This window comes from Rhipicephalus microplus, chromosome 5 (genome assembly GCF_043290135.1).
Source record: "Rhipicephalus microplus isolate Deutch F79 chromosome 5, USDA_Rmic, whole genome shotgun sequence".
NCBI classification, from domain to species: domain Eukaryota; kingdom Metazoa; phylum Arthropoda; class Arachnida; order Ixodida; family Ixodidae; genus Rhipicephalus; species Rhipicephalus microplus.
This window is the reverse complement of record NC_134704.1, coordinates 2,707,144-2,723,542: the sequence shown is the minus strand read 5'-3', so window position 1 is coordinate 2,723,542 and position 16,399 is coordinate 2,707,144. Positions and strand designations below refer to the sequence as shown.

The following is a 16,399-nucleotide window of genomic DNA, read 5'->3' as shown; positions in this document are numbered from 1 at the left end:
CGTTTGGCCAAGTCCTCCATCGTTGACGGCCTGCTCTACTTCTTATGGTCGCTATCAGTTGCTCCCACCGCATGTCCCGCTCTTCTTCATCGCCAATGTCCCAATCTTCGTCTCAATTTTCCGCCTTGCCAGGCCCCGCTCGTCGGGCACTCCCCCACTGACGCTTCCACTCGGCTGACTAGTGTGGGCTGCTTCCTTCCTAATGCGATGTGGGGAAACTGCAAGTCTACCAGGAACTGCTTTGTATGGGTGTAGCAAGTCCGGGCAGCCTCACTGGGACCTCACTTGTGATGGCCACTTCCCGAACCTCTTCACGCTGACATTCTTCAGAACCAGGCGGTTATGCTACTCCCGTTGCCGTAGCGATGCTCGTTTCCCACATCTTTGCAGCTCGGTATCCCAACACACAGTGCCAGCTCATCCTCTGGAATTTCGTTTCTCGGCTCGGGTGGTGTGCCACCAGCCTTCCTCCGACCAATCTCTTACGTCTATGTGGTTTATGGGCAGCCCTTAAGTGACTCTACTTTTTTTTTATGTTCGTTACACATGCAATGTGAAGATGACATGGCTCACGTGTAATGCTTCGATTTCATGCTGTAGTGAGCTCATTGTATTTGACCATCCAGTTTGAGCTTGAATTTTGCAAGCTTCATTTGTGTCCTTGCCAGAACACCAACACATGACGAGTTTTGTTTTGGCCATAAGTATATACATTGCAGATGCAAAAAAAAAAAACCTCACAGTCAGCAAGAAAGTCTCAACAGCTTTTTCATAATTGCAACATTCGTGATTTTCACCTCCATGGAAGATATATTCACCATCCTCAGGGATTAGCTATTTCTCAACATCTCTACACATCACTTGCAGATGAAATGGTGCCAGTCTGCTCATGAAAACTTAGTTTAAAAGTGCAGTTTTCGAGCTACAGGATTGGCTGTAAGTGTTTGTTCACCAAAGGAGGGGAAATAAATATGTAGACGGATGCAATGTTTGTCTGCACCCAGGCTGGCAGCCACAGAGGTGAGTTCAATCCGGAGCCGTGCCCTATCTGCCAGAATTCCCTGGGCCGTCGTTGGAGTGTGATGCAGTGTGGGCACAACTTCTGTCTGGACTGCATCAAGATGGTGTGCAGCTCCCTGTCGTGCGTGCGCAGTGGCAGTCTTCTGTGTGCCGTCTGCAGAAGCAGCTGTGCTCACGGAGACGTATTCTACGTCGACACTGCCCCGCCGACGACCTCACACCCCAGATTCTCTGTCAAGGTCAGTGCCAGCACCAGACAACCACCGCCCTACATCTTGCGTAACACCTAGGCTCTTTGGGCCCCGTCAATCACAAGATGCACAATGCTGCCCTGTTCTGTTTTTTTTTTTTCTCAGCACGCCATCGACTAGCTCAGTTTTCTTCAGCTTGCAGGTGATTACTCTTTGGGTATTTCACTAATGCAAATGCAGCAACATGTCTCTAAATCTATTTTTTTTTATTCATTCCAGTACCTGCAGTGCCACATGGGCATTACTGCAGGGAGCCATTCAAGAAAAAATACAATGGGCTTTTAGTAAAGAAAAATCTGGTAAACAGAACTGCCTCTGAGGTGATTGATTTCATACTTGAATGCTGCAACCCAGTTCACCTCTCAGTAAATGCAGAATGGAACACATTTTCCTGGTCCCTTGAGGTTCTGTTTGATGAGAGTCTACTGTAATTATGTAACAAAATATATGTGATTCACATACAAAGATGAAAATATGAGCTAAATACAATGCAGTGGAAATAGTGCAGATGAGTGGTAACACATGCAGACAAAGCAATCATCTTCAACAAAAAAGGTAACAGCAGAAGCAAAACAGGCAGGTAGTTTCTCGTGGGAGAGTAGAATGCAAGAACTATAGGGATAATGTTTAACCTTCAAGAAGTCTGTTCAAGTGTGGGAAAAAAAAAAGAATTACAGAACTTTACTACGACGTGTAGAGATGAATGGAGGGGGATGTCTTTCAAGGATGTCTTTCATTAATTAGTGACAGACCTGGCTGTGTGATTCTGGTTACGCTCAAGTTTATCGATAAGACAGAAAGTGTCAGGGTCCCATGCTGCGCCAAACATTCACATTTTGAAGTTCTTCTTTAATGCTTTTAGGGTGCTTTAATGCTGTGCATTATAAAAATTGCACCTAATGAGGTTAAACATCCAGAAAGATTTTCAAGGGATATTGTGTTTAGCCCAGCTCAGACTTTCTGAAAAAAAAAAGATATTTGTAATGCTGCACCCGTTCAAGTGATATATGGCCCAAATAATAGTCTGATCTCACAGCGAAATGTTTGCGGGTCAAAGATGTAAGTTGACATTTAGCACTGTTTAAAACATACACTATTTGGAACACTAACTTGTAATTGTGTTTACATTGGTTTGTAGGCTATTAACATTGCATTCGTTTGTTATGGTCGTCTAAAAGACACGGTCATCTGCATATAATCTGAGACTGCATTATAGGCCCTGTATAATATTATTGGTGTAAACCATAAATAACAAAGGTCCTAAAACACATACCCGTGGCATGCCTGAGGTGACGGTTCTTTCAGTTGATCTAACACCACATAGCAAAACATGCTGCATTCTTCCAGAAAGGTAATTTAATTTCGAAACGAATCAGCTATATTAGGGTGAATACGAAAAGACGATAACTTTTGCAATAATAAATCAAGAGAAACAGTATTAAAAGCCTTTTTGAAGTTGAAAAAAATGCAGTCTACTTGAAATTCAGAATTATAGGAGTAAAGCAGATCATGGTGAAATTCAACCAATTGCGTTGTGCAGGATAAGCCAGCTCTAAAACCATGTAGAGTGTACGAAAAGGAACTGTTGTTTTGGAGGTGTTTCATCATGGCACTGTAGCTTACATGTTCTAATGTTTTGCAGCACACAAAAGTAAGCGAGATCGGTCTGTAGTTCTTTATAGAATGTTTGGGACCACCTTTATGATTGGGAAGAACAGCTGCTGCTTTCCGGGCGGTCTGAACCGAACTGCTGTGCTAGGGTTTTGTTGACTAAGACGACCAAGAAATTTGTAATTTCCTAAGGGCATGCTTTGGGCATACATTAGTTGGTATGATGTCAGGGCCTCCAGATGAATTGATTTTATGTCAGCAACCTGCTTAAGACCATTTATGCATGCAGTAACCTCGTACTTATTCTCGTCAACTTATATCGATCAAAATGTCAACTTATATCAATCTCCGTTACGTTGTGTATTCAGTGTACTTCCTACTATCTGGTTAGGCTGTACTGTACTTGCCGCAAATTGAGCTAGTGTTCTGTCTTGTAATCATATTGTATTCCCCCCACTGTAATGCCTTATGGCGCTGTGGGTATCAAATAAATAAAAAATAAATAAAAAAGTAAAGGAAATCTGGCATCTGAGGGAGCTTATTAGTGTACCTATTGAAAAACGCTGATTTGAAACAAAAATAAAAGCACAAGCCTTCTCGTAATCATCAAAGACTGCTTGTTCATTGAATAATAGATCAAGCTATTGTGTTTACCGCTTTGCTGTGAACTTTAATATATAATTTCGAGAATTTTTCGTGATCAACTTTGAACTTTAAATCAAGTGAAAAAATGTATGCCTGTGTTTTTTCTCTAAGAATGTATTTTATTTTGCAGCCAAAGCTATGCATTTCTTCATGAACAGTCTGTCTGCAATTTTTCAAATATGTGGCATGCGTAAAGGGGGTGTTTTCTGCTAACTACAGCTCGAATTTTCTCGTTCACCCATGGTTTGTTATTATAGCAATGACTTGCTAAAGGTTCAGAAGAAATATATTTAGCTGAGTTCATTAGTTTATCGCCAAAAGCAGACCACAATTCATTCATATTCAGTGACTGGGAGAGTTGACAAAAATAAGGATAGAAGCAACAAAGTTCCTGAGATAGCGATGCATAGTGACCTCGGTCATACCTTTCATGGTTGTTTGTGGCCTGCTCTTAGTGATGCAAGTGGCAACAGTGTAGTGACGGTAATACTTGAGATTACAACTGCATTATGGAGCGACACCTTAGAGTTAGCAGAAATCAAATCCAGAATGCTGGCAGAAACTAATGCTGGCACTCAGAAACGAATTGAGCTCTGGGAATGAAGAGGATAGTGAGTTAGAGAATTTGATTAGGTTTTTCATTCTTCCAGACTACCATGGGCATATTAATGTCGCCTTTAAAAATAAAGTCACACTTTATGGTATTTAAAACTTATGATAACTCATCGAATGATTCAAGGTTAGTGTAATACCCCTGTCACACGGCACCCGTAATGTCATTCGCTGCGAGTGAAATTAGGTGTTAATGTCATTTTTGTGGCTGCTTTACTAGTACAGAGAAGGACATTCACACCTAATGACATTTGCCCGTTGAATGTCTTCACCAAACTCATGGAGGCGCAACATGTGTAATCTCGTCAAGAGGTGCTTGACAAGAGATTACAAAATCAGCAACTTGAAGCAAGTGTAAGCAATTCACTCATGTTTATTAAAGGTTTTTGTTAACTTTTCGGTAAGTCTTTAGCGTACAGCGCGATAGTAGAAGCCATTTGTGCAGCTGTATTCTCTTTTCCAGACTCGGACTTGACGCTATGGCGCCTCCTGTCGGCGATATTTAAAAACGCTCGCTGTTGTTTTGATGCAGCGTTGCCGGGTTAGACTCGCTAGTAGCAGAATACACATGCAAGTGTGGGACACCATCTTAGGAAGAGTGTTTTACAACGAATTATTCTTTCTTTAGAAGCACCACAGTTCTCTGTTGATCGCCTACGAAACTGAAGCATAACGTAAACGAGTAGGCGTGTAGACGCAGCTCCAGATCCCCCGTCATCGGTGATTTTTTTTCAATGGCAAGCTTGAGGTGCTTCATTCGGTTCTGATGCTTCATTTACTGCAGCTGGAGAGCAATGAACGTTCATTTGCACTAATCATTTATGGTGATCACAAATTCATGAATGCTATCATGGTTCCAAATATTGCTGACTGCAAGGTGTGAGTGGCTTAAAGCTAGTCTTGCTTTGAATGTGTACGAGGATTTTCATTTCTACTGATGCTGTTTTATCACGTCGCACTAACATTTGGAACCAGCCGGACAATGGTATGTAAATAAATGCGCCAACTTCTTGATATTATAGCAGCCTGTCGTTAAACATTGACATTAATTGCGAATGTCATTTTATGTGGTTGTGTAGACCCTGAGCACAAGCTCGCAGTGGCATTCCTCATGAATGTCATTCGCTGCAAATGACATTACACTTCCGTGTGACAGGGGTATAACTGGGAGGTCGGCAGAGCGAACACTCTGCGAAGCACTTTCTATTGTTTTGTCAAACCTAACAAACTCAGAATAATGAAAAGACAGTTCACCACTCTATAGAGGATAAGTATAAAGACCCCGTCACCTTGTGTGTGATTGGTAAACTTGATAACCACATGGAAAATAATTAGCAATGGATTCATGCAACAAAGCTTCAGTTCCACATACAATGGAAGGTCGCATAGCAGACAGCAAAGGAGCAAATTCTTCCACCTTACTTTTCAGGCTGAAGTAAAAAACAAGCAATGTAGTTAAAAGGAAAGGCAAATATTATGTGGATGTTGATTCTTGATAGTTTAGAAACCTTGTAGTGCTAGTTTTGTGCCAAGGAAGTGCTTATTTTGAAATGAAATTATGTTTCACTGGTCCGCATCATGTTAGCACACTTTAAATGACCTGCGCCTGAAAGCGGTCTTTTCGACGTCACTGTTACCGTCTCAACGTTGTCCACCTATACTGCGCGGCTGCCGACACCAGTAGTAGCAGAGCGAAAGCAGTGGAGAACAGCAGCAACAACAGCCTTTGAACTGTATTCTGCAGTCTTTAAGGCCATGATTCTGCTTGCTTGGTTAAACTGTGCCCCGCTAGATGTGACTCATTCCTGCAAATGTGACTCATTTCAGGGCAGCCACACCACAAAGATTGGTGGCATCATAGAGACCATTCTGGAAATCAAGGCTGATGATCCCAGTGCGAAAGCCCTTGTGTTCTCCAGCGTAAGTGTTTAAGCTGTCCTGCACACTTGTAATGTTGGTTCTGAATTACTTTAAGACAGCAGCATGCTTTGTCTTATTTAATATAAGTATTGTTACCATGTGTTCGTCTTAAAATAACTTATTTTTCTCCATGATTAATTGAAGAAAATATAACTAGGTCGTATTAACGCACTACTAATAGTCAAAGTATGAAGTAGCATTAATGTAAGCCTACGGATTATGAAAAGTATAGGGGACGCTATAAGTGTATTGTAAGTGAATTGTGATATGCTGGATGGGGAGAAAGGGGATGAAAAGACAGGGACTGTACCTGCAACCTTGGATTATGGTGGGCTCGATGCTTTTCCCAATTGTGCAACCAAACCCTGAGATGGTGTGAAACAAAGAAGCCTTGAATAACTTCATTCAAAGAATGGAATAGCGCTTTTGGGTGCTGATGACATCCTGACACCTATGTGTGCCTATGGGCAACCCTGAATACTCAAGTGACATATGTTTATGCGCATGAACATGTGCAATGATTGGGCCCTAGGTTATCTCAGGCTACGTTCAGCGAACTGGGAGCGCAGAGAAAACACAAAGGACGAAGCGAGGAACCACACAACACGAGCGCTCGTGTTGTGTGGTTCCTCGCTTCGTCCTTTGTGTTTTCTCTGCGCTCCCAGTTCGCTGAACGAAGAAAATGAATTACCAACTGGCCCACATTTTGATCCTTTTGCAATGTATCTCAGGCTAGATTATTGACAAAAAAAATGATCAGCGCTATCATAGAAGCAATGGTGCTTGAACTATGGTGACTGCGTTAGTTCACACTCATGTCGATTATCAAGAGTGTTGATGTTGATGAAATTCCAAGGGGATGGCACCTCCATTGCATTCAGGTGTTTATTTTTTTTATTTTTTATTTTAACATACTGCAGCCCCTCTTGGGGCTATAGCAGGAGTGGGTACATCGCACAAAACCGTGCATGGAACAAGTTCAATAATGAAACAAAAGCAAAAAGAAAGAAAGAAAACACAGTAACGACGAAACCAGGTGTTCGAAAGTCAACATAGAAGGAAGTGTACAGTTTTAGCGGCATGGTAAAGGGTTACATAAAATCGACCTAATATACACATCTAAGTACAAAAGTGCACTCGTACAAAGGGGGAAAGGAAACAAAGCGGTATATTACTGTTGTTGAAGGAGCTTATTTTTTATTGTTTCACGGTTCACACATGTTTCTGATATACATGAGCTCAGCATTGTTTCACAGTGGTAAGTACCACTCCATTTTGCCTCTTTTTTTGTGGTCTTTCAGTTACCTTTGCTAATCAAACTATCGCTTCTTCTGCACGCAGGCCTTCAGAACGGCTTTGATTCCTATCTTTCCTATTCATGACCGTACCTGGCACAGTTTAGTATGCAGCAGTTATGGCCAGGGGGGATTCGGTTTCACTGCACATGTGCATTCAGAGCTGCATTGTGTGCTTTTTTTGTATCTCTCAACATATTGCCACGTTCTATTTCCCAAGTTTTGTTATCGTCCCAAAACACTACACAATTCTCAGCGCAAACTGCGCCTGCAGTTTTCGAGAAGCTTCCGGACAGTAGTAGATCATTTCTATAAGATCACGCCCACTCTGCGAACTGTACAGATTATTCTGGAACCTACGCCACCGCCAGCGATAACGCTAGAACATTCGACGGCAAGAGTTTAAATGCCGACGAGCTTCGCCGCTTGGCAGTTGTTGATCGACGGCCGACGCTCCGTTCGCCGCTATCAGTCCAAGACTGCTACGGTAATCAGACTTTCCGTTTACCGGGCACAGGTTCGCCCAAATAAACAGTTAAATTCCGACACAAAGTCTTCTGTCTTCGGCCACATCACGACCCCGCGACAATATATAATGCAGTTTGGGTGTGCAGCGACAAGCAAAGTACTATTGCTTTTCCTGCGCATTAAGAACTGCCTTGCTTCCTATCTGTGACCATATCTACTGGAGTTTAGTATGTCAGACGCGGCAAGCAAAATATTGCTTTTACTGCACATGTGCCGTCGTACCAGCGTTGCCTTTTATCAGTATTCATAGCTTATGTGCTTTCAGAGCTGCGTTCTCCCTACCTGGGATCGTCTTTTACTCTGTTTTACAACACAGTGGTTGGGGCAAGCAATTTATTACTTTTACAATTGGAGCACATTACATGCCTGCATTCTTTCAGAGTTTCAAGGTCACCCACGATCATGCCAACACAATCTTGACCACGTCATGATCGTCATCTGCGATTGCAGGTCAATGAGTAGCATGTTTGTTTTGAGTGCTAAACATCGTTGATGAAAAAATTTCTACTACAGCTCGTGAGCACATCAAATCCACCAGCTGCACTATGATGGATGAAGACCTGACACCAAGTGTCTCAATGATCAAAAACTTCTCGTGATGTATGTATACAGTATAATCTCAATGATATGAATTCGAAGGGAGTATGCAAAATATTTTTATCATCACGAATTCGTACGAACCAAAAACAATTTAAAGCTGATCATGAAGATGAGCAACTTTATTGGGGTCAACTATTTTTTGCTGAAAAAGTCCATGATGTTTTTTTGAACTTTCCTGCATCCTGCTTTCACCGCCTCTCAAAAAAATGCCACGATTTCCTCACTCATGCTGCTGGCGCTATAAGATGCGTTCCCACTTAGCATCGAAGGGAGCAAATTAAACTGGCTAAATTTACTGAAAATTCACTCGCTTGGGGCTTAAGGGGCCAGAAGAACACGCCGTGAGGTCGATAATAAAAAAATCAATTCATGAGAATTCACACTCAAGAGTTCAAGCGAAGATGCTAGAGCGGCCGCAATTTCACGTACGCGCCCGTTAAAATGTTCACATTTCTTCTGCTTCTCGTATGCATGCCACCGCGACCATCTTCGATGCTAGAGAACTTATTTCTGAGTATTCAAATTTTCACTGAGTTCTAAGTATTGTGGAGATAGGTTGGTACTAGGCTTACTTACCAAGCGCAACCGTGTAGGGATGCGACGTCCTCCACTGCCGCTGCGTGCGAGGACGCTGCGGCCGGATTCGTCGTGTTCTCCGACATGGCGCAGACACCACGCACGAGACAGTATACCAACAACAACGGGTTTATTAACCCAATATGCAGCACAGTGCGACACTTGCAGGCTTGCAGGACGTATAGGGAACTCCGCAAGACCGAGCAAGTACGCTTGCCTACGGCGCGGCGACTCACGCACAAGGGCCGAAGTCGAACGCTTGAACGTGAAGCCGCCTGCCGAGCAGCGCGTGAACCCCTTGTGAAGGCCTGAGAGCATCTGCCGCGACGAGCGAATCGTCAGGCGCAACATAGCTCGTAGGAGAGAAGGATGTCACGCGCAGCCAAAAGGGGAATGGCGTTGCGTTGTGACGTAGACCCGTGCAGCGTGCCCGGACATGCCAGCGCGGAAGGGAGCCGATACTTGACTCGCCCAGACCAAGAGGCGCCCTGGCAGCCATCTTGGCAAATGCCGGTGCTTATGTGCGCCCGGGCTACGTGGTCGGCGCGCGCGCGGCAGCTGGGGAACGAGGCGCCAGGTAAGAGGGGCTCTCGATCCCCAGATCCCCCCTCCTAAGATTGAGGCCGCCCTAAAGACACCATAATAAAAGGATCCACCGACACCTTTATTCGAAAAAACAGGTCCAGCTCAGTACCATCCACTAGGTCGTCGGGGGCCCCGGTGTCGTCGTTCGGCGGCGTCTCAGCAGGAATCTGGGGCCGCGGGAGGGCGGCAGACACCGCAGCAGTGATGACCGACTTGAATGAAGAGTCCGCGACGAGGCCGCTACGACTGCTTGAATGGAGTCGGTCGACAGAGTGGGTTGGAGGCCCGGACCAGGTGGCACTGCCGGTGTGGACAGGACCGCAAAGGAACCGCCAGACGTCGCTCCGTGAACCCGCGAACGCAGGTGGGTAGCCTTGTGCACCAGCAGGGCACCGCAAGCGTCGCAGTGGGAGGCCTCTGTAACAGGCGGCATCGAGGCACCTCCGGAAGCCTCGAGCAGGTCCGAAAGTGTGCGTCTGCGGAAAGGACGAGGGATGGACTCGGGGTCTAACCCCACCCAGACTTTAAGTTGCTTGGACCAGCGACGAGTCGACATGAAGGCGACCGGGGCCTCAGTGCCTTGTTGGAACGTCCACGTGGCGACCTCACGACGAGGCGATGTCTTGTTGGCCGGTGCTGGGGGAGCATTCGATGGAGGCGGCATGGACGCGGCCGGTGCCTGCGGAACGATCGAGCGCGCGGCTGGTCTCCCGGGCTTTCCCTTGGAGAAACGGGCCATCAAAGAGGATATCACGAATGCTGGGGTGTCGGTGAAAAGCAGAAACACAACTGAAGGTGTGGCCCCAGAGGGGCGACAGACTGGCCCAATAAAGAGAGCCTACTCCGTCAAATTCAAGGTTGCAGGAGCCAATAGGGCGTGCGCTTCCCTTTTACCGGGGACTACGCGGAAGATACCCAGTGAGAAAGTGAGCCACCGGGGAAGGGCTTTTCTCTCTCGATCAGCCGGGAGCGCTGCGGACCGGGTGGATATTCCGCGCGCAGCGCGTGTAAGAAAGCTCGCCAGGTAATCGTTATTGTTGCTGCTGGATGGGCAATCGCACAGCAGCTATAATCTCCGCCCCTTTACATGGAGGGGATGACGTCCCGCTACATGCCGGGGGCGAAAAATCAGCCTAGGTGCGTTTTTGCAGGTTGTACCGGTGGCGTGGTTTGGAACAAGCCTTATCCCGGTTTCCCTGCCGTTCGGTGACCGCCTCCCCCTCCCCGATGTTGTTGCTGCAGGCAACGAAAGGTTTGAGGTCGGAGACGTTAACCGGACCGCCGACTGGTCTCCCTTGGGAATCAGCCAGCTTCTATACCAGGGGCGACACTTTGGAGTGCACTCGGTATGGGCCCAACCACTTGGCCGAAAGGGAGGCCGAGATGCCTTTGGCGGCGTCACTCAGGACGGCACTCAAAGCCTGAGGACGAGATCGCCGACATCGTAACGGACATCCCGATGCGACCGGTCGTATTGAGCCTTCTGACCAGCTCGCGCTTTTGACAGGTTGGAACGTGCCAGGTCGAGGGCTGTGTTTATCCGTGAGCACAGTTCCGCCGCGTAGCCAGACGGGCTGACCTTCGTGGCGCTTGCCCCGCCACCGCCCCGTAAGACGCTGTCCATGGGGTTAGGCAGCTCTCTCCCAAAGTTGAGGAAGGCGGGCGTGTACCCTAGCTCCATCGTGCCGACTTTTTCAAGAGTGCAGTCAAGGGCGCTTGGAGGGCTGCACAGTTTGGGATGAACTGTCGATAGTAGTTCACCATGCCCAAAATGCGCCTCAGGCCCTGAATGTTTGCCGGCATCGGGTACTCCACAGTGGCACGTACCTTTTCCTCGCACGGCAGAACATGACCTCTCTAAATGGTAAAGCCTGATAGTGAGATGCGAGTCTCAGCTCTTTGTGCTTTCTTCGGGTTCAAATTCAACCTGGCGGCCCGCAACCTTTCGAGGACATCGTCCAAGTGGTGAGAGAAGATGACAATGTCGTCAAGGTACGCCATGGCGTGTTGCCATTTAGCGTCCCCTAGAATGCGGTCTATCGATCTCTGGAATGTAGCTGCAGCTCCAGAACAGCCAAACGGCATGCGGGTAAACTCGTTATGGTGTCCCCGCTACTCACCGTAGCGAATGATCACCGCAGTTTTACGCTTAGCGAGCCACAGGGCCGCGACTTCGTCACTTACTCGCATGTAGCGCACCGCTCCGCGCGCGCTCAATGAATAAGGCAATTAGCACGGTGCAGCAAACAGACAGTGTTCCAATACAAAATGCAGAACACTTCATTGCCTTTGGCGGCACCCCAAACAACAGTACAACGTCCGCTCCCGGGACGTGGGGAGAAAAGGCAGCCGCACGCGGTCGTTCACAATAAGCGGAAACCGCGAGCACGTCACAGCTGGCAATGGCGAGCTTTCACACGCCGGTCGGGAAAAGGTCCTCCGCGGCTATGCTGCGCACTCTCACTATGGTCGTTGGGCCTGGTCGCGAGTGTTAGGGCAAACCTCGTACGCGTAGGCCTACGGCAAGTGCGGCTCGGTGTAATACGACCACTTCAAGCACTAGGTACTGCTGTGGGATTAGCGTACGGTACCGAAGCTATCACTCAAGTAAAGACGCCTGCCGAGGTGCCCAAGACCACCTCAGGCAGGCTACAGTCCGGCGATTCCCAAAGGGGACGCGAACGAAGGAAAACACGTGCTTACCCGGCGCCGACCACGGAGCAGAGAGTAGCTCCCTCGGCGCGCATGTACCGCGTGTTGCACCCGCACGTGGCGCCATCTATCGCCACGTGCCGTCACCAGAGCAGAAAGAGTAAAAGGGTGTGGCCGTGCGGCGGAATGCGCGTGAAATGGTCGCGGGCGCGCCTCACATCCCCACATTGTACAAACCTCTGTGAGAGGTGAACGCAGTTTTTCTGTGTCAGCCTGCTCCATCTTAACCTGTAGGTAACCGCGGCTAGCATCCAAGGTGCTGAAGTAGCAAGCACCGCCTAGAGCAGCCACGATCGAGTCAATGTTAGGCATAGGATAAGCATCCTTCTTCGTGACCTCGATCAGCCGGCCGTAGTCCACACAGAGCCGATTATAGTCGTCTATTTTGGGGACCATTATTACTGGGGAACCCCAAGGACTGTTTGAGCGTTGGACAACTCTGGTTTCAATCAACTCATCCAGTGCCTGGTCAATTGCTTTCTTCTTTGCCGCACTGACAGGGCGAGGATTGCATTTCCACGGTTGTGCGTCACCTGTGTCAATCCGGTGCCTCACCAGAGAGGTGCAACCCGGGCGTTCTGTGAACGTGTCGCTGAAACGTGTCAACAGTGACGACAGGCGTGCTTTCTCGCGTTTTGACGAGCCGTCCGGCAAAGGGGGCAGCAAGCCATCCGAGTTGCTGCTTAGCGGGGAGGTCACCGGCATAGCCGAGACCTCGTTCACTGCGGCAGCATTGTGCTCGAGGAAAAGCTGTACGCACAAACCGTTTTCCACCGCGCTTGCCAAAGGACCAGTCTTGGCGTCAAAGCAGGAGAGACGGGCCGCGCTGGGCGACCCTTTGTTTCTTTCCTCCTTCTTTCTTGTGGCGTCCGGCGACTTACTGGCAGCCGAGACCACGGGAGGTGCAGCAAAAGGCCGTAGAGTGCCAGAAGGGCTGTCCCTATAGCCTCCGCTTGTGACGTCAATCACGATACCTGTGCACGCGAGAAAGTCGCGACTGAGAATCACAGGCACGGAAAGACCAGGAAGATGCACAAAGCGCTGTCGGTGCACGCGATTCTCCCAACGCACAACCAACCGCGCAGCGCCACACGAGGTGGCGGTACCGCTGGCGAGGTGGAAGGCAATGTCGCAAGCTCGAATGCGGACAGAGCGTCCGCGCAAATGAGCCCTAACCTCTTCGCCAAATAGCGAGATCGAAGCCCCGCTATCCAGCAACGCCGGAAACTCGACCAGCGATCGTAAGGCCGATGAACGGCGCCGGCGTGGCTGGAATGTCCTGTCCAGCGCGACACGCCATCGGTGCCAGAGATTGTGTTACACTCCCGTGCTCTCTTACTGCTGCAGCCACCGGCAAGGGGAAGCTCACCGACGGCTCACCAACGTTTCCCGACGGGCGAGCAGATCCTTGTGTCGGTTGGGGCGCGTGGCACTCACGCGCGGTGTGACCGCGCTCACAGCAACGAAAGTAGACAACGCCTTTTCCTCCAACAGGGGGTGGATTTTGGTGATCCTTTAGAGCTACGAGGTGTCCGTTCGCTAGCTGCAGCGGGCGCTCCACGATCGGATATTCCCTCTTGCACCGGAGCACGGGGTTTCCGTTCTTGTTCACGCTGCCGGGCAACGGTGGCTGTCCAGGCGTACGAGTACAAGTCGAGAGCGCGGTCGAACACGTCGAGCGCGTCTCGGATTCTCGCGACAGAGGCCACCTCATGGTTCAGGGAGCCCCGGTGGGACGAGTCACGACCAGCTCACGCGCAATGAGGCGGTGGTGGCGGGCAAAAGGCTCGCGCCACCAGAATTTCTCCCTGAATACTCTTCGCATCGGATGCCAGCTCGTTTAGGTCACGATGTCCGGCGCTCTGAAGGTGAGTGGCGAAGGTTGGATGAGCCTGACGTATGGCTCGCTCCACCTTTTCGGCGTCTGATGCCGTAGGATCGGCAAGGAGGTAGAGCTCCTGCAAAACCCAAACGTACTCGAGAAGAGATTCGTCGGTATGCTGTGTGCAAAGCTCTAGCTCGTGACGCATGCAGCGCTCGTATTCACGAGCAAGGAATTCGCTACGGAAGAGCACCCTAAACTTCTCCATCGAGCGAGCGTGGTGGCCAACGAGCCGGTACCACCTCGCCGCTTGTACTGTCAGCGACACGGGCAAAACATAGCCCAGCATAACGCTGTCGCTCAGCCGCGTAGCCTGCTGATAGCGGTGCTGCGCCTCGAGGTACTCTGTGGCACTGATGCGGTCCGAATAACCGCTGTACTCAGGCAGAGGTACCCTTAAGCTACTTGGAACGCTTGGCTGAGGGGACTCGGGGGTCTTCCTTTCAAGCACAAGGCTGTGAGCGCACCGCTTCCAACAGAACGTTTAGGAGCTGTGCCGCAGTTGCGCGCAGCGGTGATTGCTCTGAGGCGGGCGCGTGCGTAACAGGTGTGTGCGCCTGTTCCCCAACATGCGCGTCCGACCGAAAAGAGCCAGTACACGGCATGGAGGAGGGTAGGGTTTGCACTCCGACTGGTGCTTGAGGCCTCACGCGACTGGCAAACGGGTCAACAGCGGAGCACGGAGGCCAGTATCCGTTGAAAACGTCGCCTACGTGAGTCTCAAGCCAGTGAGAGTCGGTGAACGCGGCGACGTTGTCTGTTAAGCGAGCAGGCTCGCGAACAACATCGTCAACCCTTTGCGCTCGCGACCACGGGGAATCAGTAAGCGCGCTCCCGCCAACATCGGAGTGTCTCCTGGAGGAAGGATCCGGTGCGGCGATTTGAGCTATTAACCATGCTGCTGACGAAGAAAGGCCAGCGAGGGAGACTGCGCTGGGGACGGGTCCGTAAGCGCGTCTCGAACAGCTGATACAGCCTGTTACTGGCTTGGCTATGACTGTGGTCTTCGTTCAAGTGGCTCGCATCACTGTAGGGGGCCCCGAAAAAGGGATCTCTCCAGGTGAATGAAAGCAGAGGGTCGCCAAGAGGACGGTACCCCGTGCTGTCGCAGCTGTCCGCCTCGAAAGAGATCAAGTCCGTCTCCACAGGATCGAACAGGAACGAGCGCCTCGAAAAGGTGTGCTTTGAAGCCATGCTGAAACCAAGTTGGGCTCCAATTATGTGGAGGTAGATTTGCACTAAGCTTACCTACTAAGCGCAATCGTGTAGAGATGCGTCGTCCTTCACTGCCGCTGCGTGCGACGACACTGCGGCCGGGTTCGCCGTTTTCTCCGACACGGCGCAGAAACCACGCACGAGGCAGGATAACAACAACGGGTTTATTAACCCAAGATGCAGCACAGTGCGACACTCACAAGCTGAGGCCGTATAGGGAACTCCGCAAGACCGAGCAAGTACGCTTGCCTACGGCGTCACGACTCACGCACAAGGGTCGAAGTCGAACGCACGAACGAGAATCCGCCTGCTGAGCAGCTCGTGAACCCCTCATGAAGGCCTGAGAGCATCTGCCGCGACGAGCGAATCGTCGGGCGCAACATAGCTCATAGGAGAGGAGGATGTCACATGCAGCCAAAAGAGAAATGGCGCTGCGTTGTAATGTAGGCCCGCGCAGCGCGTCAGTATAGCGTGCCCGGACATGCCAGCGCGGGACGGAGCCGATGCTTGACTCGCCCAGACCAAGATGCGCCCTGGCAGCCATCTTGGCGAATGCAATTGCTTATGTGCGCCCGGGCTACGCGGTCGGTGCGCGCGCGGCAGCTGGGGAACGAGGCACCAGAAAAGAGGGCGCTCTCGATCCCCACAGTATACATGCAAAGCACTAAAAAAAACACTTTACACCTTTACAAACGTTGTTTCGGGAGATACGTCAGAAGAAACGACACGAGCAGACGCACCGGCAGCGGTGACGGATTCAGCCGGCAGTGCAGAAGAGAGACACGTTTAGGCATGCCAACTCACTGCTGCTGCACCTTCTTCTATTTCCTGTGTTCTCAGCGATCATAATTTAAACCAGGCTCTTGATGAACGCATCTTTTTCAAGGCCGTGAGCGTTATTGTACTGCGCGGATAGTTCGTGACTGCGCCAACCGCCATCACACTCG

The 16,399-nt window shown here is 49.6% G+C and overlaps 1 protein-coding gene across 6 annotated transcripts in view; it reads left to right on the top strand.

Annotated features, from left to right (window-relative positions):
• Window positions 1-16,399, top strand: part of LOC119174039 (E3 ubiquitin-protein ligase SHPRH) — a 394,742-nt gene that overhangs the window by 279,508 nt on the left and 98,835 nt on the right. For all 6 annotated transcript variants that reach the window (XM_075894712.1, XM_075894713.1, XM_075894715.1 and 3 more), the window contains 2 exons: window positions 1,005-1,259; window positions 5,967-6,059. In XM_075894712.1, the coding sequence (XP_075750827.1) occupies window positions 1,005-1,259; window positions 5,967-6,059 (348 nt within the window). The remainder of the gene's footprint in view (window positions 1-1,004; window positions 1,260-5,966; window positions 6,060-16,399) is intronic.